Here is a 24,800-nt window from a genome sequence, read left to right on the forward strand (position 1 = left end):
AAGTAAATGTGTAGGATTACTATCACAATATAGCTCTTGAACAGTTAACAAGCATCCATTTAAAAAGACCAAAAAAATACTGATGCTTCAGTTAAAAAGTCCTAAAAACCTAAAACTCCATAACTTTTAATATTAACATATTTTTTATGCAGTAGATAAAACTGTTATAGGATGGGATTTAACCAAATAGGGGGGTTTTGTCAAGTTTGTTCTTGGCAAGTTAAGGTTGCTGGCAGCAGTCTAAACCAAAAAGAAGGACTTTAAAAAGAGAATCAAATATCAGTAAGAAACCATTTTGGTGAACATATTGTTCACATTCATTTTATTATTTAGGTAAAATACTCTGAACCAACAGGGATACACTGCTGCTTTTGAAATGCACGTGTTACAAGATGATTCACAAAGCATCACCGTGGCCCACATGAAGTAAAAACATCTTTAGGTATCAAAAAATTTTCTGTACTGGACTTTGATACATGAAAGTGTCTGTAAAGTCCTTGTGCACAGTTGTGTAGAAATGTCTGCAGTGTAACTCTTAGATGTCATTAACCTGAGCATCACTGTGGGTCCTGTTAACAACCTGACTTCAAAGCATACACTGGTTGTCCATATCCAGGAGAAAGTTCCTTTGGCTCCCTGAATGATGCATTTTCTTAAAAATAAATGTATTGTGAAAAGAATATTAAAAGAAAAAGAGTGGTATAACATTGGAAAAAAGCTTAATTGGGTAGAAGTCCAAAAGCATAAGGATGGCAACTCCCAAAGCACAAAATACTTCTCTTTGCAGTGATTTGCGGCAAGCTTGTGAACAGAATTAGCTCTTAAGATCCTTTGTATAGCATTTTTTAGTTAATCTTTGGTTGTAGTTAGGAGAAGGTAAGCCACAGGACTGATTAGGAGAGGGTAAAAAAGAAAATAATAGAGCAAGAAATAAAATGACAACACATGATAGAATCCTTGAAAAATTCAAACAAAAATAATAAAACAAAAAGCAGCATGGGAAGGAAATTAGTAAAAGATGAGAGGGAAGACAGATGTATTTTACTGTTAGGTATTCCCTCAGAAAGGCTGAGGGAATTGGGATTGTTCAACGTGGAGAAGAGAAGGCTCTGGAGTGACCTTATTGTGGCCTTTCAGTACCTGAAGGGAATTTACAAGAGAGGTGGAAAGGGATTTTTTACAACAGTATGTAGTGACAGGACAAGGGGGAATGGCTTCAAACTGAGAGTAGTTTGAGATTGGATATTAGAAAGAAATTTTACACTGTGAGGGTGGTGATGCCCTGGCACAGGTTGCCCAGAGAAGCTTTGGATGCCTCATCCCTGGAAGTTTTCAAGGCCAGCTGGACCAGCTTTGAGCAACCTAGTCTAGGGCAGCGTGTTGCTACCTATGGCAAGGAATTGGAACTAGTTGATCTTTAAGGTCACTTCCAGTCCAACCCATTCCATGATTCATTATATTCTTGTTCTCTCTCCTTTTCAGGGGATTCCTACCTCGTATTTAGGCTATAAACGTATTTAAAGCTCTTGCCAAGGTGATACTAGGAATGCCTGTAGATTTAGGGTCTCCCAGATCTTTAATTTTCTTAGGAAAGCAGCATACAATACAGTTGGAAATTATTTTCTAAAGGATAATGGTGTTACAAACAACTTTATCAACTTAGCAACAAACAGTTTTGATTTGTTCAATAATTATCTTAAGAACAGCTTTACAAGTCACAGATACGCTAATATTGATGCAAAAACCCATGAGTGTTTGGAGGTACAAATGGAATAGTGTTTTACATACACTTGGGGAGGTCAGAAGTAAAGCTGGAAGTGTCAAGTTAACTCCTATGAGAACTTATCTTTCCACTTTTTCCTTTTTTTTTCCCCTCATTTCCTTTTTTTCTTATGCTTGATTCAAAATATATCATAAAGCAGCAGCTCTTGTGTTGTCATTAAGCAGTTTCTTCTAGAAAGTACAAATGAGAACTAAAATTAATACCAGTAGTGAACTAGGCCAGAGTTTTCAAGCTGATTGTGGGAAGTCCCCTGCTATTGCAGAGACAGCTCTTTTGACTGGTGAGTATTTTCCCCTGTGCTTATCCCATATTTCTTTTTTTTTTTTCTGCTCCACTTGGAAACAGTGAGAAAGAGTGTGTATAATTTTTCATTTGATTTAAATCTTGGAAAATAAAAAGAAAGTAATTTATTCAAAGATGCATCTTATTAATGTTTTGGCAGTTATATGTTATTATTCTAAATGAGTTGAAATCATTATCAAAGTGTAAGACCCTCTGTTTGAAAGGTAGAGGTCCTTCAATATAAAGTTTCTACAATTTTTAGTCTGAGAGATTATTTAAACCTTTATTTAATGGTTGGCCATTTCCTGCTTATACTTGGGTATCAAAGGAAAGAAAAAGTGATGGGTATTTCTAATATCTTCTGCTTCTCTCAGTAGCTTAAAATGCAACACATTTAAAACAAATATTGCATAAAAGTATCTTACTCAAAATTGTGATTAGCTCTGGGTGTATGAATAGAGAATGATAGAACAGTTTGGGTTGGAAGGGGCCTTTAAGGGTTATCTAGTCCAACGACCCTTCAATGAGCAAGGACATCTTCCACTAGAGCAGGTTACTCAGAGTCCTGCCCAGCCTGACCTTGAATATTTCTAGAGATGGGACATCTATCACCTCTCTGGACAAGCTGTTCCAGTATTTCACCACCCTCCTTGTGAAAAGTTTCTTTCTTGTATCCATATAGTGAGGTCTTTTCTGAGTCTTTTCATTCTTAATATTACATAATAATATAATTTTTAATTAAATTTGTTGGTTTACTCTGTTCATAAAGTGATTAGAAACTGTGTAATTTCAAGTGTTAGTATCTCCAATGGCCTTCTGAGTAAGCTGGGAGTCCAAAGGGCAATGTGCCCTTTTGCTTTGCATTTCTGTATGAAGAGCTGAAAGTGCAAGTGAAGGTGCCTGAAACATTCACAGTCAGTATTCCTCCTGGAGAACCATAAACCATAAGGCCATGGGAGGCAAGGCTGTGCAGGCTCCCAGCAGTTTGCCATCGTGCAAATGTGTGGCAAGGCTGGAAGGGGATGTTAGCAGGACACTATAGCTGCTGACAAATTTTAGATAATAATATAAGTTGTGAAAAGCATCTTTGTGGTTAATAGCTCTGGGATGGGCATAGGAAAATGTGGCTTTGAGAAAAACAGTTAAAAAACTTTTGTTATCTTCATATAAAAATTCTTTTTAAAAAATCTAAATGTTTTTATGGGAGGCTGTGCTTTGTGCAGTACCCATTACCAACAAAAATCTTTTTCATGGGCTGTGGAATCCAGGAAAACTTCATCAGCACATGTGTTCCTGTTTAATCATGTGAAAAGTGTCAAATGCATAGAGTACTTGGAAAAAAAGCATCTCAGATTGAGTACTTTATGGTGATCTAAGAAGCTGATGGCCATAAGGCTTCTCTCATGTTATGGTGGAAGTTCACACTTCAGCTTCCTACGCATCCTGTGCAAGGTTCCCATTCCAGCATTAGGGATCTTAAGTTCCAAGACCACCCCTGCCACCGAGCCAGCTATTTTCTTTTTTTATTTTGTAAGGCCTATTACATAATATGTCAGAGGATAAATGAGAAAATTCCTTTGTTTAACTTTGTGTCAATTGAAGTAAGTCTGGAAATCACGTACCAGTTCCTGTTTTGTGTTTTTGTATGCTGGGGGAGGGAGAAAACCTAATTTATGATGCTGTGAGCACAGGAAAAAGGGTCAGAGAATTTAAATGGGCTTTTACTTAGCATTTCACTTTATAGTACTATACTGACTGATTGTTGTTTCTGTCATTTAGAAAAATGGAAACATAGATAACAAGTAATTTCTACAAAATTTGCTTCTAGAAGCTTCAGAGTTCTAGAACTAGAATTTCCTTTCTTTGTTACCCTTGCCTTGATCTCCTATTCCAAATGAATGGGCCTCTGCATATAAGTAGAAGTTTTGTTCTGAGTTATTTTTCAGTAGGTGCTATGGATCTGATCTTCACACGTGCATGCAGTAGCACAAATGTCTCTAGTGCCTTGCTGGAAACAAACCACTTATTCTAATATATTTTTTCTCAAACTATACATTGTTATGATTTACCCATGTAATGATCCCTACTGCACAATGCAAAGGCTCTAGTGCTAAAATCAATGTGAAATGCACTGAAAATGTGCAAAAACTGGGTACTCATTTTAAGATGGACATTACCAAAAGAGAAGTGTGTAGTGGAAAGACCAATTCAGACTTGCAAGAGTAGACAATATTTGCATTTAGACAAAAGACCTAGCCATTGCTTCTATTTATTCCTAATAGTGAAATCATATACCTGAAAATAACAATCAAAAGTTGGAGCAGATGTTTTTGTATTAATGTGCATCCTAGAAAGAACAAAAATCTAATACGTCAAAGTAAGAGGCTTTTATGTGTCTTTTCTGGGTCTTAGAAAATCTTGCAGTTTCTGATACAAAGTTTAAGATACAAAGGTATCTTAAAAACCTAACATATTCCACAGGCAAAGCAATTGTGCTGGGACACTGTGGGGCAGCAGGGTGGTTGAGCTGATGTGACTGGACTGTTATGTAGCTTGCAAGGATCCTGCAGAAAAATGTTTCTCATCCTATCCAAACGTAATAAAACGGGATGCAGGTTACCGCCATGTTATGCTCATTACAGCTACTTCTTATTCTGAAACTGTGGATCTTGAAAATAGTTTGGATAAAAACCCCAACACATCAGCAGAACTCAGTTTTTACTGAGAGGGATCTAAGAAAGGAATAATTTGGGGGTGGTGTGTGTGTGTGTGTTTGTGTGTGTTTGTGTGTGTGTGTGTGTGCACTTTAACAACCTAAAAAGAAACTGTAAGAAAACCAAACAAAAGCGTAGTAAGAATAAGCTAAACCTCTGCTTCAGCTCTGACTCCTGTCCAGGACTGTGGGTAAACACCACAGCGACCTGCCAACACTGACCTTTGGGGCCCGGGCTCTGCTGGTGTTGGTGTTCAAGGTGTCCCTGTAAAATTTGTGGAAAAGCTGAAACAGTAACTCTGTGCAGTTTAATGAATGAGTAGCTGGCAACTGTGTTTTGATCACGTTAGAACAAGTAAACTCACAGAGAGGTTCGGTTTGTGAACGTCAATCGTAACCTCATGACCAAACGTATGTATTTAAAAAAGCATGAGGAATAGTTAGGGTCATCTTTTACATTCCTGGAAAGTTGTATCCTGCCAATTTTAACTGTTTCATGGATAAATTTTATTTAACATTAATATGCAGGTTTTCTGGCCTGCTCTGCAGTTTATGTTATGCATTTAGAGAGAGAAAGCAAACATATAATTTTGTTCCAGATTGATATACTGAAGTATTTGGTTTCCCCCAGAAAAGGTAGATTCAGCATTTTACTGGAAAGCCCTTGTATGTAGATAGGATCCAGACACACTTCCTGAGATTGTGAAAATCTGTCACAAGTATTAATATCACAGCGTAGACTGGTGACGTAATTTCAGTTCCTGCTCATTTTAGCAGTAAACTGTTGAAAATTATTTTACACTTTTCTGCTTGTTTTCTGAGGAATTCAAGGGAAAAATACTCATGATCTACTGATGACTAAAGATATGTAAATATTGATTATTTATAAATATGAACTTGCTTCAAGCAGCATACATTGTTAAAATCTAAGCTACAGATTCAGAACTGTGTTGTTTTTAAACATGAAGTAAGGCAGCTACAGGAATACTGCAGGAAAAAATATTTTTTTTATCATAAAAGATGCAGGAAAAATGTATCCCAATGCATTTAGTAAAACTTGATAATGATCCATATCAGTTATATTTTGGTCATTTTTAATTCTGTGTGTAAGTACAAACATTGCAATACTTTTTCTTAGGAGTGTAGCCCCCCCAAGTCATGTTTAAAGAAAAAAAAAAAAAAAGAACCAAACCATTTAACAAACACCAAACTCCAAACCTAACAAACAACAGCAACAAAAACAAAAGCAACCCCCCAAAAAAAACCCCAAAGTGAAACCAAAAACAAGCCCAAAACAAACAAACAAAACCAAACCAAAAACCACATGAGAGAATGGGTTATTAGGCTTCTCACAACTGGAGAAAAATATGTTCCTTAATGGAATCAGAAGTTTTTCAGTCTCTGCTTCCCTGACACTGCTTATTTGAGTTGATAGCTAATAGGATCTTCACACATTGTGGAGTTTAAATCTTCCAGTGCTTTGTAGGCTATTAAATAAATGTGATATATACATTTGGGTGTGTAGAAGTACATTTGTTCACAAGTTTTACTTATTAATTGATGTGCAGAATATTACTCTAATGATCTCTAGTAGACAGCACTATAGGAGGGGATAAAAGCCTGCAGAGATGTACTGAAAGGTATTGGTTACAAAATGATGAGATATCTTTATGTCTACTCATCCTTGGATTTTTCATTTGGAATTCAAAGAAGAGCGAAAACTTTCACCTCTTTCCATCTGGCCAGTATGTGATGAAGCATTTTTTTCATGCTTAGCTTCCTTATGAAGACGTGAATGTGTTGGGTATTTTGCAGGAGCTTCAGGATGGCATTGGGCAGCAGCAAACTGTTGTCAAAACATTGAATGCAACTGGTGAAGAGATTATTGAGCAGTCATCAACAGCAGATGCCAAGGTGCTGAGGGAACAACTGGAAAGTTTGAATACCCGGTGGAAGGAGATCTGCAGACAGTTGGTGGAGAAAAAAAAGAGGTAGGTTAAAAGAGGGTAAAAATATTGTGAAATTATTTTTTGTTATTTTAGATTTGATTCTGGTTTGAACTTTCAAAGGAACTCTCAACTTCTAGAGTTCTCAAATATATAAGGAATTATCAGTAATTAAATTTTACATCCTATAACTTGTTCATACACTATAATTTGTTTAATTATTTTCTACCTACTCCTGTCAGTGACCACCACTCCCTTCCATACTCCCTATTTTTATATTTTAACTCCTAATGTTTAAAAAAACCAAACAAGCATACATAATTGCTCAATTTTGAACTAGAACAATCCATTTACAGAAGTTACGATTGGTTTATAGTCTTTCTCCTTGATTGTATCTTATTAAAGCACGTCTCTGTAGCACTAATAATACCTTGGTTGATTTATACAGGTAATCCTAATCTAGTTGATCGATCAAAATTAATGCCATTGACATCTACATTTCATATGCTGGATAAAAAGAATGGATTTATCAATTTGGTGTTATTTATGATCACTTTTAGATCAGTTTCTCATGCAATCACAGAAAGCTAGAGTGTTTGAGTTAGAGATAATATAAAAATGGTTTTATACCTTTAAAAAGAGGATTTCCCCTGTTCAACTAGGTTTTATTAAAGAATATGTTTTTGACCTAGATGCTAGGCCTAACTGGATATGCCATTCTGCTTTAAAATACAGTAGAAAATACAGGTAGAGCTTTCTTCATGCATGTTTTTTTAAACCCCAGAAAATTCTTTATAGAGGTACATTAATGAGTGCTGGAGATGTCCAAGAAGAACTGGTAGTGTGCAACAAGTTTTTTTACTTCTGATATGTTACGTACCATTTTCTGTTCAGAGCCATGGGGGAGAAAAAGCTGTGAAAATGTTTACTAGAGTCATAAGGGAGTGTCCTGAAAGGTTATTACTGACTCTAATTATGATTAAAGTTTCACTTGGAACATGTTGTCAGTCATTGGAACAGGCTGCCCATGGAAGTGGTTGAGTCTCCATGGAATCATAGAATGGTTAAGGTTGGTAGCAGTCTTAAAGTTCATCAAGCTCTAACCCTCCTGCCATAGACAGTGAGCCTTTTACTAGATCAGATTTCTCAGTGTTCCATCCAGCCTGGATTTGAACACTTCCAGGGATGTGAACTCCACAGTCTGTCTGGACAACCTGTATCAGTGCCTCACTTCAGAAGGAAATAATTTCTTGCTAATGTCGAATCAAAACCCTCTTTTATCTTAAGGCAATACCTCCTTGTCCTATCACTACATGCCCTTGGGAAAAGCCTCTTTCCAGCCTTCCTGTAGTTCCCCCTTTAGGTACTGGAAGGTGCTATAAGGTTTCCCAGTGGTATTTAAAAGACATGTAGATGTGTCACTTAGGGACGTGGTTTAGTGATGGGAGTGCTGGGTTAATGGTTGGACTCAATGATCCCAAAGGTCTTTTCCAGCCTAAGTGATTCTGTGTTAAAAGAACAAGATGCAACAAGTAATCTACAGCTGTCAGAAGCTTCAGGGATGCTTTAAATAATTCTTTCTGCTGTATTTCCAGGTGTTGATGGTACTGTTGCTTATTACACAAGGGAGTCCTTGGCCTTTATTTGTCACATTAAAAGCTGTTCTTTTGTACATTGGAAAGCCATCTGTGTTTCCAAGCATTAACTTGTTATATAAGTGCTAACACTTACAAAACAATAACACATCATTTTAACAACCCTGTAATCTGCTCTGGCAACACAGAAGAAAGAGATTGGTGGTTGAGCTTTGCCTGAGAATATGAAATATGTTCCTGTTCTGATTAAGACTGTTGTTGTTCATTCCTTCATTTATCAGTAGAAATGTCTAACTGAATGCTCTTTTGGCTCAATGCAGTGTTAGTAATATTACATGGAGTTTCTTGGCACACCCTACATTTTAAGGAAAACTAGGATTTGTTAAGTGGGAATAATCCAGTTATGTTCCCCAGGTAAAGGTTCTTAAGTAAACACTTGCATATGCATTCCTCCTTTTGGTCTGTTTGGTGTGTTGACTGATTGGTTTGTTTTCCTCTGGAACAACAGCTTGTGTAATTTTGAGGAAAATGATTGCAGAGACCTCAGTTAGTGAACTTTGCGTGAAGAAACGCATTGCACCAGGAGGAATAGAGATTGTGTTGTGTTAAACTGATGTAAATGTTCCTGGTGTACTCACTCTAGTGAGACTAATGTGCATCAGGATACTTCTATTCATCACCCAGTCTTCTGGGCTGTGTCAGAGCCAGGAAATGCTTTTTGCTCCCAGGTCGTAGAAACACATCCTACCCTAGCTTCTGCCACCACGTATGTGGCATTTTGTTTTCTTCATCTTTTTACTATTCTAGAGTGGATTTTCAAAGGAAAGAAACCTAATTGCCAGGAAAAAAGTGGTGTGTTCTAAGTGGGTCTCAATTATTGATGAACCTGGGCATGAAAAGACCATAGGCTTATCAGCTGCACCGTTTTTATATAGCCATGGTGTCATGGGATTTTCGTAACTCTTATGACATCTGTAAGTTTTTCATTATTTGTCCTAATTTGGTTTTGGGTACAGTCAGGTTCTCTCTTGTTAAGACTTGAAACCCATGTCATCCAAAATGCTTTAATTTATCCTTAAGATCAAAGCATGAGGTAAACAAAAGTTGAAGTGGGTTCTACTTGCAGTCCAGAAGAGCTAATATAGTCATGGCATTGCCCAATGCGTGTGTTGGTAGTATGTCAAATTTATTTAAGTATCTCAGTAGAATATAAATTACAATAAATATGGGTCAATTGACATATTATGAGTTCTCTTTTTCAGAATAGCTTTAATAGACTATAAAATAAAAAGGCACCTGCAAAGTCAGAATGCTTATATCCTGGCTCACAGAAGTTTTAATAGTCCTTTTATATTTGTCTATGTTTCCTAAAAATTAAATTTTCATAGTTAAAAGAATTTTATTTTTATGAAGGGGATTCTAATATTTTTTTTAAGTCAATTTTGAGAATGAGAAAGTGGAAGCATAGTTTAAAACCATATTGGAAGAAGGTGGTGCTGAAGGGAGAGCAGACTGGATATAATGCATTTTCATACAATAATTTCAAAGAAAAATAAAATAGATATTAACATTTAGAACCTTCTGCAAATCAGAAAAGAAAACTGACTCTAAACTTTTAATAGGTTTCAAGTTTTATTCTTTGTAGTTAATACATTATGCTCTGCTTTAAAGTTGATTCTCAGTAGCTCAGAGGAGTAGTGATCGACTGAAATTTTGTTTTCTATTAATTTTTTTTGCTCAGCAGATCTCAAGATAAAGTGTCAAGAAATTAGCAATTGAATGGACTCCAGAAATGAAATCTGTTAGTGATTTCAGATTCAAGTGTAATGTTGCTAAGCATTATTTAGCAAGGAAAATTTATATACTGTAAGCTCTGGTTTTGCTATTTGCTTACCCAGATGAAAGAAATTGATTTTGATAATCCTGCACAGTTTTATATGAAATTTTATGTGGGGCACTGACAGTCCCTTCTAGACATATTTTTCAAGCTGAATTCAAAGATCAGTAAGGGCTGAGGGGAGGAGGGGAGTTACAGGAGTAACAGAAAGCAGTACAGATATTTTTAGAAGGTGCATGAATGTGAGAATTTAGTTGGAGACAGGAGGTGTATGGTGACATTTCCAAGAATGCTGATGACATTATGCCTCAGGTAGTCAAAGGTTGATTTGATAGTGGGAACTCCAAAACTAAGCAGATGGGCAACAAGTGGCAGATGATCTTCATCAGAGACAAATGTGAGGCAAGGGGTAATTCAGACAAACAGACTATCCCATACTTAAATGATGCTGAGTTTGATACAACCCCAGAAAGTGATCCTGACCTTATTACTGACAGTGTTTGCTGGCACAAGATGGAGTGGCAGCAAAAAAAAAAAGCCATAACAATTCAGGCTGCATCAGTAAGAGTATTACAAACAAAAAAAATGCTGTTTTGCTGATATAAAACATCATGGTGTACTCATGTTGGTTACTATGTGTAGATCTTTGCACATGTCAAAGGATATAAAGGGTACACAGAAAGTATTCACAGAGGCAGGCAGATAAAATGAGCCAAGGTTTGGAGTGGTTGTGCTGAGGAGCGACTAAGAAGGTGGAGATCTTCAATCTGGAGAGAAATCTCAGAAGGCATATGACTGAGGTTTACAAAGTTGAACTGATGGGTAAATTAAATGCGGAATAAAATGTTATTGACCTAATTCCTCAGTACTAGAAGTAAAGATTACTTGCTGGAAATGTAAGAGATGGTAAAATGGATTTAAGATTTACATTACGGTTTCTGAATGTCTGAGATGTGCTGGCCACAGAAGGTTATGGAGGAAATTATCATGACTCAGCCCTACAGAATTCTTAACCTAATGACTGTGGATCCTTAGAGAGTATGAGGTGAATGGAGTAAAGAAAGTGGCTGGTCTTCTGTGTTCCCCTTAACCACCATCTCTTGTTACCAATGCTGGTGGCTCTCTGTTGGGCTTTTCTGAAACACTAGGGTATTTTTCATGTTCTGATGCACTGATTATATTTTGGGGAAGGGAGGGGAAATTCTACAAAATTGCTTTGTCAGTTTTCCTGAGATTGCAGTTAAATGGTCTACTATTTATTTGTAGGAAAATATAATACTATCAGTGCATTGATAAAGACCCTGTAAATTCAAAATATTTCCTGTAACCACCATGAACTCCATGGTTAGTTGATTTGAAAAGGGGAGATTTAAATAGGATGTAATTCAAAGAGTTTCACCATGTTAATCCAGTTTTCATAAATAATTTGGAATAAATATTAAACTACCTGAATAATAAGAACTGTAAACCATATCAAAACCGTTATATTCTATAAATAACTGAAACTGATCGTAGGTTCACTAGATGCTAATATTAATCTCAGTGACAGACTGGCAGTTTTAATGAATAAGAATTATTTGGACCACAAAAGGTCAACTTAATTAAAAACAGACAAGAAAACAAACTAAATCTCAAAACAATTTGAGGAACCTGTACTGCTCTTCAGTAAAAAGAAGCTGGTTTTCAGTTTTAAAAGGTCAAATGCTGATCCCAAGCAAAGCACAGACTTAAGATTGACTTTGAATCTCCTTTCTTTGGTACTGAAGATCAAGAGGTTATGCTTGAGTTATGTTTGCTTAGGATGTTATCTCCCACTTGCCTTTATCTAAGAATTTCAAAGCTGTAGAAGTTTGAATTCAGTGTTTAAAGTTTCTGTATCTTGCAGTCTAATCCATCCAGCTAAAAATTAGATGAGAATGTAATTTTAACACATCTAGTCATTTTATCTTACTGAAAACTTTGAAATAGACCAGGCAGTTGAATAAAGTGTGACTTGATTGAAAGTCTGATACACTGGTAGTTAGCAAATTGGGAATTTAATTGAGTTTTTGTTAACATTTTGCTACAGAAGACGGGTTTTGGAAAAGTTGGAATTTTTACTCTAGTACAGTGTTACTCTGAAAGAGAGACTTTGGAGACCACGGGAAGTCACAAAGGCCCTTTGAATAGATGCTACTAAGCCCAGGCAAAAGAGGGGAAATACAAAGTGTCTGCTTCTCCTTCTTCATACTCCAGCATTTTGAATACTGAATCTTCTAAACTGAACCGACAGAAGTTCTCTCTGCCTTTTCATCCCCTGAGTCGCATCAGGCCGTACCATGCTGTGTCTGCTCTGAGACATGCCTCTGGGACGTCTGAGTTTTGGATGATTTAGGGATGTGGTGACTTGCCATCAGGGCCACTGTGTGCAGCAAGCCCCAGGGCTGTGGCTGCAGCTTGGTGCTGCTCTTTCAGGAACCCATGGGCCAGGCAGGGATAGCCAAGGGAACATACATAGGAGGAGAAGCAACATCTCACATAGGTGCTTCATAAGGGGAAGCTCATAAATGAGACTCTTGACAGACTTGTAACTGTAGTGCTGGTTGGTCTTTTTATTTTTTTCACCTTTGCTAAAAATTTCTTGTGTGATTTTTGAAAACAGATGCCCAGGAAATAGATTCCTTCAATGTTTCAGAAGTAATCCATTTGGGGTTTTTTATTCATCACGATCTGACATTTGTTAAAATTGGGTTCAGTTGAATGGAAGAGAATTTTTCATTATTTTAGCTGCAAATACATTTACACTTTTAATGAGTTTGAACCTGTAGACTGCCTGTTCAGATCTCTACCCAAGCGAGTTTGAAGTAATTATGGAAAGAATGACAGAACAAAGGCTGTTTACCAGAATACTTCCAAGTACTTTTCTGAATACAAATACAAGTTTTCTATTCTAAATAAAAATTAATTGTTATAAAGTAAATATACTTTTTAATATTTTTCATACAATATCTTTACTAAGGTATTCTTTTTCTTCCATAACACACTAGCTGCAAGTGATTGCTTTCCTTTACTTGAACACTCACTATATTGAAGGCTGTGATTAGCTTCATATTGCAATTTAAAAACTGGTTTAGGATGAAGAGATTTTATGACAGCTATGTCAATAAATATATATTTTCTTTCCAGCACATAATTAGCTACATATTGAATTTTTTCTGAATTTTTTTTTTCGACTATTCAGATTTCTTATAATGAATCACTAGAAAAGAATTACTGGCATAAATCTGTATTGTGTTTACAAGTAGTTTAGCTAAACTTCTTACTGTTTATTATTTACATCTAGATACATTTTCTAAAGTTTGTGTGCTATTTTAATTTTACTTATTTGAAGTTCTGTATGCTAATGAAGCATATTTGCCCATTCTGTAGAGAAAGAATGAAAATTAATTTTTTTTCAGTAAATATTTTGTCAACATTTTTGTTACTATTTTGGTGGCCTCTTATATTCTCAGTAGCAGCTACTAAACACATTAATTCCTAATCTTAGAAATACAATAAATACTGAATCGACAGCTGAATGTTAAAATGTGAAAAGGCACCAAAATATTATTGGACTTACAGATGGGAATATGAGTCACAAGTGCAGATCTGTCCTACTTCTATGATTGTATATTTTATTTCTATAGTTGACACCTCTCAAATAAATCCAACATTACTCGTGTGCAGTTACAAGCTCTTAAACATCTGATGTGTTTCACTAACTGTTTACAGGTTGCTATGGTGTTGCTATGACATTGTTGACTATGGAGAAAGTACTTGAGCTGCAATATACATTTCACATGGTTTCTTGATACTGCACATGAAAATACAAGCTTACTGATACAGGCCATGAATGTTTATGTAATAGTTAACAAATATATCTAAGGATAGTTAGAAAAATATAAAAATCTTTTCAGGGTCTTTTGTGGACTGCCATAAGAATTTGTTATTGATTCAGTTTAATAATGGTAGGAAAACTAATCCCTAATCTATCAATTTATATTCAAAATGTAATTAGGAAAAATAATTAATTTACTCCTTAGTATTAAAAACTAAATATTGATACATTGTCTTCTGAAAATATAATATATATAAGATTCCTCTAAAAAGATGTGCATTCAGAATAGTTGACCAAGGGACCCTATGAATTTAGAAATACGAAGAGAAATCTGCTATGTTTTACTATGGAAAATACTGAGTAATGTGCCTAAGAATAGCAGTTGTATAGAAGACGAAAAGTTACATATGAAATTCTGTGCTTCTCTGCTATAGTTGGAGAATTTTCCATCAATCAAAATGGGTTATATTTCAGGGTTAATGAAATAAAACTTTCACCAACAGAGAAGGAGCTTAAAAGCTTTTTGGGAACTTAGGTTGGTTTATAAGGATAAGGCAGTTGCATCTAACAGCATGAACACCTGTGCTGGAGATGGATCTGCTTGGCTCCATAGGGCCAGCTGCTGGAATTATATCCTATTCCTCAGTCACCTGCTCCTCCAGCAGATTGTACTCCTAACTGCTTTCTCTTGCTCTCTCTATGTCTAAGGAACTGGTGGCTCATGTTCCTTAGTCCAGCTAGTTTATGCTTGGATTTGAAAGCCCTAAATAACAACTGTTGATTTTTCATTGCCACCATGAATTTAAACACCTAGAAATTACATGTGTCTGTTGTTCCAAAAGTAATTATGGTGATAGAAGTCAGTTTGTTCAAAAGGTGTAATCACTCATTGAGTCAAAAGTTTTAATTCGATTTAGCGGCTCAGCTAACACACAGCATTTTGTTTCAGTGTCTTGCATAATATGACACTTGTCTTGCAGGGTGTTATTTATAATAGAAATAATGTTCTAGCAGGTCAAGAAGAGATGGTAAATTTTAAAGTGCACCTGCATGTCCTGTTAATTGCAATGAAACTTTTAATTCCTTTACTGCATGTTGTTCCTGATAAGAGTAAAAAGTTAGATCAATGGAATACCTTTTTATTCTCTGAAACCCTTCTGTGCACACACACACACACACATATATAATATGTATATGTATGTGTATATATATATATATGTCTGTATATATATAAAATGTCTCTGAAAGAATTCCTGGAAAGTCTTAGGTTAAAAACATCCCTATCCTACTGATCAAGGTTTAAATTAGTCATCAAAGTGAAAAAATCTTTCCTTCATGACTAGGAAAACTTTTAATATTTTAAGAGTTGCAGCTCAATTCATAAGGGTGATAAAACTGACAGTGTACTTAAGATGAAAAAGGATTCTTGCCAATTGCTATCTCTTCTAGGAGACGAGAAATCTTTTTGATTTCTCATTCAAAATACTATGCAGCTTGATAATTTTGCTCTCGGGTGTATTGAGTTGAATGCTATGCCTTCTCCGTGCCAGAATTAACGTATTTAAACTTGGATCTTCCTCACGTTTATCCTCAGGGTACCATCACATAATGCCTACACTGAGCTATGCACTTGAAAAATGAGTAGAAGTGAGAGGAAACCAAAAAAATGAAAGCTGTTGCAGAGAGCTTGGGTTCTGGGGTACCTGGTCAGGTTGAGAGACAGAGGTTTTATTATGTGGTTTATGGTGTAACACTGTATGACTGAGTCCCAGATTTCCATAACTGGAGCATGGAGGGTGTGAGAAATGAGACAACTCTTAGTTAAAAAAATTAAAATAATTTATTGAAAAGAGAAAAGTGAAAAAAAAATTACAGAAATTAGAGAAATATAAAAATTTGGGGTCCTATGACTCGATAGATGGTATGCCCCAGGAGCGCAGGGATTTTAGATCTTCTGGCTGAAACAGCACTGGACCTCAGGTAGAGAAAAAGGACTTGCAGTGCTGGGCTGGCTTTTGACTGATTCAAAAGCAAAAAAACTTCTAAAGGCTCCTTAATAGGAGTAGGCTTTCCCAGCACTGACCTCCACCTCCCAGACTGGAGGGAGAAAAAAAGGGGCATGTCTCTTGCTGCCTCGTTGTTTTATAGTGCCTTTGCTCCGCCTCCCCCACCCCCCCCCAAGCCCGCCTACAGCCCGCCCCTTTGGTTTAAAGTGATTGGTATTTTCCCTTTGACAGATTATCTCTGTCCACCAATGGCTCATCGTTGTCAGAGGGGTGGTATCAGTTGAGATAAGGGTTATTAAAATTCAGGTTGCCATGGAGCTTGCCTGCAGGGTGGTGGCTATGGGGCTAAAAATAGCTGCTGGCTGTTAGAACTGAGGTTTCTGGAAATTTGCCTTGGAACCAAAGTACAAGTAAGAACACCAAAAAAATACATCCAACACATCTTAAAACACTTGTAAACGTATACAGTAAACACAGGAAAGATAACTCTTATGGTGTACAAGTGGTTAATGGAACTTGATTTTTGGTACCTGGGCTGATGGGTTAATTTTAACATTCAATTTAAAAATATTTAACTCAAAATTAATTAATTAACACACTTAATATGCAAAGACCAAGCACAATTAGGGATTTCATGTATGACAGAGGGATACTGTCTCAGAAAGATTTGAAGTTGTGCTTCTGCATCAGGATTACAGGAAGTTAGCTCTTCTTCATTTTTATAGTTGCAGCGCTATGAATCTCAGCATAGATTAACATCTGCCTCATTTTCACAGAAATAAATGTTTTGATTAGCTGGTTTTAGATGACCTATTTTGGCTTGAGAAGAGCATATGACCTCTCAAGTCATGAACATTAACACTTCTCAGTGAAAAACAGTGTAATAGATGTGATACTGTAAAGTTGGTTCTTTTTTGCATGACCTGTACAACCAAAATGGGTAATCTGTGTGTATCAGGAAGGTCCAGAATTTCTGTCTGAATAACAGTAGTCCATAAGATATTCAGAGTTGTAATAAATAGATATATTAGTACAAGAAATATTCCTATATCTAGGAAAATCAGGAATTTTTGGTTGATAATGGACGCGTTTCCAGAAATCCTGGGCAGATGGCAGTTCCTGGAAAGAGTCATGAAGGATTTTATTAGAAAAGCTAAGACAAAACCAAGAAAGTAGGACTGTTAATTCTTTTTCTATTTATGGTGTTCATTTTTTCATGTATTTGTTTGTATAAATGTGTGTATACATGGGTATAATAATATTTTATATATGCGTAAATAGTTTTGGAGGATTTTATTGTTTTCACAGTAAATATAATTGTTTACTCTAAAGAAAAAATTGGCACCAGTGGCTTATGTTTGTTTAATCTGTAAGCAAATACTGCAGAGCAACTTGTTTCTGAGCTTAAAAAAAAAAAAAAAACAAACAGTATTGGGCTGGTATGTCTAGTAAATATTAAGATATACTGTTTTAAGAACAAAAACAAATAAACCTGCTGATTTAGAAACCATTTTAGATCTAAAACAGGAACTTGATCTAGAACAGTGTTGAGATCCTGTTCAGAGCAGCACAAATTTGCCAAACATTTCAGTTCATATATAAATTAAAACCAGTGTTTTTGTGCTCTAAGTGTAGTTATGAATATTGACTTTTATGTGTTGAAAATACACTTTCCCTTTGGTAAAGGAGGCTGAGAGGAGATCTTTTTACTCTCTACAACTTCCTGAAAGAAGCTTGTAGTGAGGTGAGGGTTGGTCCCTTCCCCCCAGAAACAAAGGATAGGACAACAGAGAATGATATCAAGTTGGGCCAAGGGAGGTTTAGGTTGAATATTGTTACAACCCACTCCTGAAGGTGGAGTAACTGAGGTTCTTGTTAGTTATAGATCCTTTGGGGCAGATTAGAGTGAAACAACACGGAATGACCAGTTTTCTGTATGTATATGGAGGTTTTATTGTGGAACAGTTTGATGTCAGTGGGAATTAGGTTTGTAACCATTTTGGTTAGTATCTATAGAAATGAAACAATATAAAAGTAGAAAGATACCACTTAAGAAAATGTATAAGGAAAAGAAAGAAAAAGAAAGGATAAGAGTAGATGGTGGAGAGGAAAGAAAGAAATGCCCATCAGTGGATCAGGTGGCAAGACTTGATTGCTGCAATGTCAATTGGTCAAAGTGATGGTCTCAGTCTTGATCCACGGGGGGTGAGGGAAGCCTCTATAACATAAAGTTCAATGGGTTCAATATGTTCAGGTTCAGGTGGGAATACTCAGGTGTCTTCCCTGGGGAGGGGGCAGTTAAATACTCTCTGCTGCAACACTGTGGATCACGCACAGTCCTCTGGTGGAAGGCTCCACAAATGAGTCTGAGGGCACTTTGGGTATTTTTGATGGTTTATGACACCTTCTAAAACATGACAGCTGCCTGTCATACCAGTGTAGTTGGGCCAGTTATGTCCCATCAGAAGGGATGAATATCTTCAGGCCTTTGTGTGAGTGTGAATGTTCCGATACTACATGAGCCAGTTGTGTATGGAAGGATATTTGCATGATAAAAACATTATCCCACCTTGCAGGATCTGCTTTTTATTGTTTACTTTTGATAAATATTTAATATGTCATCTTTCCATGCAGGTAATACTCAGTGTGTGAATAAGTTTGGTGGATAGATTATAAGTATTTTATACAAAACATAATTTTTCTCCTTTAGAAGGGCCCACTCAAAATGTTAATCCCAAGGTTTCACATTCTTCCAGCGCTCTTCCCTGCTGCTCTTGAAATTTTTTGCCTGCATCTCTTGATAACTTCAGAGGTTTTTGCACAAAAGTCCACATCTCAGTATATTTATTTAGTCATAGTGAAAATTAGCAGATGAGTTGTAGATGGAGACAAATGGAGACTAGACATCTAAAGTTGGGTGTCATGAATCCCATCTTATTCCTTCTTGTCAACTGCAAACCTTACCTACTTTTTGTGAATCTTAACACAAACTATGTGGCACAGTTACTGAAATATCTTTTTTGCTTAATATGTCCAAATGAGTCTGTGTCACTTTTTACAGGTTCAGTTTGGTAACACTTGATGCTAGAACTCTTAGTTGTCAACATTGAGTTTCCCTGCTGTTAGTCCAAACAGAATTCTGGTCTGAATAATTAACTGCTTTATTGCTCGTGTGCTTGTTGGCTACCTGTCATATGTAATTTGGAAGCTGAATTTAGTGGTGTTGTAAATTACATCTTGAGCTTTCCTTTTAAAATACATTTAATGCCATGTTAAAAGGGTGTTGGTGTTTGATTCATTTTGATACTAAGAAGTCTGTGGCCCACTTATAAAAATAATTAGTATAGATTCTAAGTATTAGTTATCTTTCATCTTTCAGTATGGATAAGCACTTCAATATAAAAATAAATTTATAGAAACATTAATTTAACATTTTTATTGCAGGATAGAGGAAGAAAAGAATATTTTATCAGAATTTCAAGAAGATTTGAACAAGTTGATTTTATGGTTAGAGGAAGCAGACGGCAATATTCGTATTCCCCTAGAACAAGGGAATGAAGACCAGTTGAGAGACTGCCTGAGCAAAGTAAAGGTATTGTAAGCTCTATTCTTAGTGTTTGCTTACTTTATCAATTCTACATTGTAGAAAATTAAAACTATTTTCCAAAATGGTTTCTGACATCAAACACAGCATTGATATAACTTTTTTAGATAAATCAAAGGAGGGAATTTCAAAACCCAGGTACAAATATATACTGATCATGCTAAAACCAGAAAAGTAATGGAAAATGTACTAAAAGAAAAGTATCCTGAAACTAGGAAATTAATTGTTATCTTTTTCATCCTCATTTCTTAATTCATAACGTGACTAGTTTATAGGTATAGAATTTCTCTATAGGTGTCTTGTTAACATTTTATAACTTCTCACTTATTAAATGGTATTCAGTATTTCACAAGAGTATCCAGAGCTGCATGCATAATTATAAATGCTAACTCATTAAAATATCACTGCAACATTTTCTAGACTAAACATCTAGGTGATTTATTTTTAAGAATACTTAAAAAAACCCCCATCAGAATATCAAATATTTGTTTTCAAAGGCTGAAATATTTTCATGAATATGTTAGATTTTGATACTGCTAATAAATATATTCAACAGAAGTTTCTCTGTTTATTTTTTTGAAGTGTGTTCAGTAGAATGACTATTTTTAATTGTACAATAATAAATTAAATTGGAAAACAGATATTACTTATTGAATATATGCCTAAAAGTTTTCCTTTCCTCCCTTGAGGATAAAGGCCTAGTTATCCTTTATGTAAATCCAAGTGGAACAAATTCAGCAAGTAATGAATAGAGCATTAAAGAATCTGAAGAAAACTTGTCAGTTTGTTCTATCCCTCTCACAACAAAATATGAAAAAAAAGCAAAACCCTAAAGGATTATTTAGTAAAGTCTATCTTCAAGTTTCTTTTTAAATGAAAATAGGATAAATATAGTTTGAGGAAATGGAGACTCAACCATGTGGTGAGTTTGTCCCTCTGTTTAGCATAAGATTCCATGGAGTTGGTCAGGGAATTTGTGAGGCTCTGTTGTTAAGGATATCAGATCCAAGGCAGAGAAATACTTTTAAGGGGTGTTAGATGCATCTTACAATTTGCAAAAATGATTAAGGGTTTAAAGACTAAATAGATTGTTTAGAACCAGGAAGACTCCACTCTTCTCACATACACAAATATTTCCTATATAGTATTCCCAAGGAATATATAATCCAAAATTAAAGGTGTTAGCATCTCTTATTTGTATCTTGTTTTTAGAGTCCACCTTCTTTTGGAGCTGCACAAAAGAGAATACATCCTAATGGAGCAAATGCATTGCCTTGCAACAGGGCTCATTTCATACTTCCCTGCTTTTGTTAATGATAACGAACAAACAAACAAGGAAAAACCCCCACAATATTAAAACCCTTGATGAACTTTGTCCTTTAGCAACATTAACCTTACTTGATATATTAAGTCACTTTGACAATATAGGTTTTCAGTAATACCATACGTGGTGGAAAGTGGTACATTTTGATGCTGCCTTGCATTTCCTTTTGGCTTTCCTTTTTTTTTTAGTGAACATACATGAACATTCTTAATTAAGAGGTTAAACTGGAGTGGAGGACTTTTCACCAGATACCATCTCGGTGACTGTTCACAGCCTGGAACATATTAAAACACTTCTCCAAAATGCTTGCTCCATACCATATAAGCTTATTAAAATTGATATACATGAAGTATTGAGTGTCCAGGGCTGGAATTTGTAATAGTGATTAATACCCTGAGAATCCCTGTATTTTGTCACGTAAAACTCTCTTTAGACTTGATTTACCTATACAGTCTCTTTTGGTTTTTTTTTTAGTCTTCTACATTCAGAAAGCAACAGTTATTTTGTGTTGAATTGAGTTTATTCCTTTGGCTGATACACAAATCAATAAGGGTTAAGGTAAGAGAGCTGAAAATTCTACCACAGTTCATCTTGACTGCTGTATTTGTCTATTCCAGTTAAGAGTTGGAGAGCTGCCGCACCACAAGGGAATACTGAAACGATTAAATGAAACTGGAGGAATAGCCCTTGGAAGCACATCACTGAAACCAGACACAAAACATAAGCTTGAGAGTACACTGAAGGAGGCTAACCATCATTTATTAAAGGTGAGACATATTACTGGTATAACTGTGGTATAAAATTTTAATCTGCAGTGAATGTTTGTATTACATATTTTCTGGTATATATAATTTTTCTCTGTATGAAGAGACATTTGTGATGATGACATAATGACCCTGAGGAAGAAAAATGGGTACAATACACTGCTCTGAGAAACAGTGATAGCAAACTGAGACCATTAGTGACTGGAGTGATGATGTTGCATTCAAATATACTCCCTAAATTACAGTTCTTCTGCTTAAGGGTGGAATGCAGAGCATCATTCTTATAGACTGGCTCTTTTGCTGGTGCAGCAAATATACCAGATTTTGTGATCAGGTGTGTGATAGGCAAATGTTTTATTTTCTTTAAGGAATCACTTCTCAATTCTCTCCTGTTCTCAACCCCAAGGTGGACACTGCAAGCACTGTTTCACCTTCTACCACACTTCTTCCAACCTTGAACATTCACTTCTGGGTTTTGTGCAGCAAAGTACCATGTATTTTGCTTTCTGGGATCTCCATACTGGTGAAAAGAACTGGGGGAGGATTTTGTTCTTTTTTATTGCTGAAGTAGCATATTTTTTTTGTTGAAAACTGGAGAAAATGAGTAGTAGATATGGTAAAGAGAGGTAGATAATTTGAGTGTTTTCATGGTAGAAATGATAGAAAGCATTGTCCAGAGTACTGCCACCCAAGGTATGGATTAGCCTGGTTGGAAAAAATCAGGGTAGAATCAGCTGAAGGATTTCTGTTGAGACTGATTGCAAAGTCAGATTAGGACATTAACCTGTGGTATTTGTTTGTTAAAATTACCAGGATGCTGGGGGAAAAAGGAAAAATAATTCATTGTGTTTAGCTCTGGGGGAAAAAAGTGAGAAAATAATCTTCTGAGCACCTTACTGAAAAGACAAGGTAGAGTTTCTGGTCAAGAATATTACATCCTGGTTTGTTTTGTTTTTTTTTTACCATTTCCATAAACACAGTTGAATTTCAAGCACAGACCTAAGAAATAAAAAAAGACTTGGTGTGGTAGTCTTACTACTTTCTTCCTAACAAGAGCAGTCTGGCAAAGTTCAGAATATTAGCTAATGAGTCAAGCAAAAGTGGATAATAAATATTGATCACATTCACAAACTCCAGGTTGGACACATAAATCATTATTTCAGTGGCTGGACAGAAGTATCTTTTCCTCTACAAATGGGCTCCTAAAATCAATGTATATAGAAAAATTCAGAACACTTCAAGATCAAAATATTGTTATTTACTGGCTGAAGGAAGCATGTACATGGCTGAATTCAGGGACCATGTTAATACCTAAGCTGTGATTTTAAAAAGACAGCGTAAGTTGTCAGGAAAAAAAAATTTTTAGTCAGATTGCATAAATATATTTCAAGAAAATCTGCAATTTTTCACTGAATGTATCATTTTACTGATTAATCATATACCTAAAAACTTGGAATTTTCATTTTCTGCCGGCTGATGCAAAAATGTTTCAGGTCTCTCGTCACAGTCGGAGCAACCATGAATGTTGATGAAAGTACTTAGGTTTGGGTGAAATATGGGAGACAAAAACTGCTGTTTAGTGAATCACTACAATTTACTGAATTTTTAGAATTTTATGTCTCCTAGATCTAATGTGTCTGGCAAGATAATTATTCTTGGATTTTATTACTTGAAAAATTTCATTTACTACTAAAAGAGACTAAACCAAGAAAATTAATCTTTCATTTGAGATCATTACTTAATCACATTATTTTTATTTTTGTTATATACTCATGGAGATGTATATGAGTTTTCATTGTCCCTTGGTCTCTGAATGTAAATAATCTTTAAAATGCAGTGGTTTGGGTTTTTTGTGGGTTTTTTGTCTTTTTTTTTAATGAACAGAAATTGAGTTTGAAAATTGCAATACTGAAATCTAAACATCTTCTCTGAACGTGCTCTCTTTCTCAGGTTTTCTGTCTTCTCTGTGATCTTGACAGTTGTAGAAAACAAAACAAAACGAAGCTTATTTCAGGGTTCTGTAAGATTTTTCCCAATGATACTGAAGGGAAAAATAATTATTTTTTCATTTGCATATTTTTTGCTGATACTCATGATTTCTGTAGGAATCCTCAATTATTTGTTTCACTTTCTGCCCTGAAAATCTAGGGTATGAATTAAAACTAGAAATCATGGAAAGAAACCCTGCAAGCCTGACATAGAAACTAATGTTCTCTTCATTCAGCTGTAGATATGTAAGAACTGGAAAAACCCACAGATATTTACTGTGAGCAAAGCTCACAGGATGGGCACTTTTATATCAGGCAAACTTCTTAGGTCACCTGAGGATGATTCTGTAGTCAGTTGTTTTGATGAGGATATATTTTTTGTGTTCCTCAAAGCGCAGTAGACTTCCATCATCACACAGAGATTTCTCTGGGACTTTTCTGTCTCTCCACCCTCTCTTAAGAGCATATCCTATGCTTTAATCCTTTGTTTCAAACCATATGTTTTCTTTTCTGGCACCTCTGCTAGAAATGAACATGTAACAATCTACTATTTATGATTATCTCATTTTTCAGTATGATACTATTTTCAAGACATGAAACATACATGACAGTTACATAAATAATGTAAGGTAGGTCCTTATCTGGTGTACACTAGGGTAATTCTGTTTACTTCTGAGAAGCTGGGACAATTCACACCAGCTGAGAATGTAGCCAAATATCTCCTAAAGTTATCACAAATTTTTGTTTTGCCTTGATCTGCCAAGCAGGGGAATAGTGGATAACACCTAGGAGTCTTAACCTTCAAGGTAGACATATTTGAAATAAGTAATGTTCAAACCTTCTTTACAGTCACAGAAACTGTTGCCCTACAGCAATGGAAATAACCTAGAAAAGAAATTTAGTATGAAAGGAATTAAAGTCACATAAAAGTATCTTTTTAGCTTTTACTTCAGAATTGTCTTTGCTTTTGGGTGTTTATATCACGTGCTGATGACCTTGAGAGTAGGTATGCAAGGAGTTTATCTTCCTTTGGATAGAAATAATTTTAACATGGTGTTTCTTTAGATAACTTTATTAAATAGTGATTCTAATAGGCTGTTAC

At 35.6% G+C, this 24,800-nt stretch overlaps 1 protein-coding gene across 11 annotated transcripts in view; it reads left to right on the forward strand.

Moving 5' to 3' along the window:
- The window catches only part of DMD (dystrophin), a 1,181,986-nt gene that overhangs the window by 779,290 nt on the left and 377,896 nt on the right, over nucleotides 1-24,800 (forward strand). For all 11 annotated transcript variants that reach the window (XM_069032076.1, XM_069032238.1, XM_069031841.1 and 8 more), the window contains 3 exons: nucleotides 6,594-6,769; nucleotides 19,463-19,610; nucleotides 21,564-21,713. In XM_069032076.1, the coding sequence (XP_068888177.1) occupies nucleotides 6,594-6,769; nucleotides 19,463-19,610; nucleotides 21,564-21,713 (474 nt within the window). The remainder of the gene's footprint in view (nucleotides 1-6,593; nucleotides 6,770-19,462; nucleotides 19,611-21,563; nucleotides 21,714-24,800) is intronic.

Source organism: Aphelocoma coerulescens, chromosome 1 (genome assembly GCF_041296385.1).
Source record: "Aphelocoma coerulescens isolate FSJ_1873_10779 chromosome 1, UR_Acoe_1.0, whole genome shotgun sequence".
Classification (NCBI taxonomy): domain Eukaryota; kingdom Metazoa; phylum Chordata; class Aves; order Passeriformes; family Corvidae; genus Aphelocoma; species Aphelocoma coerulescens.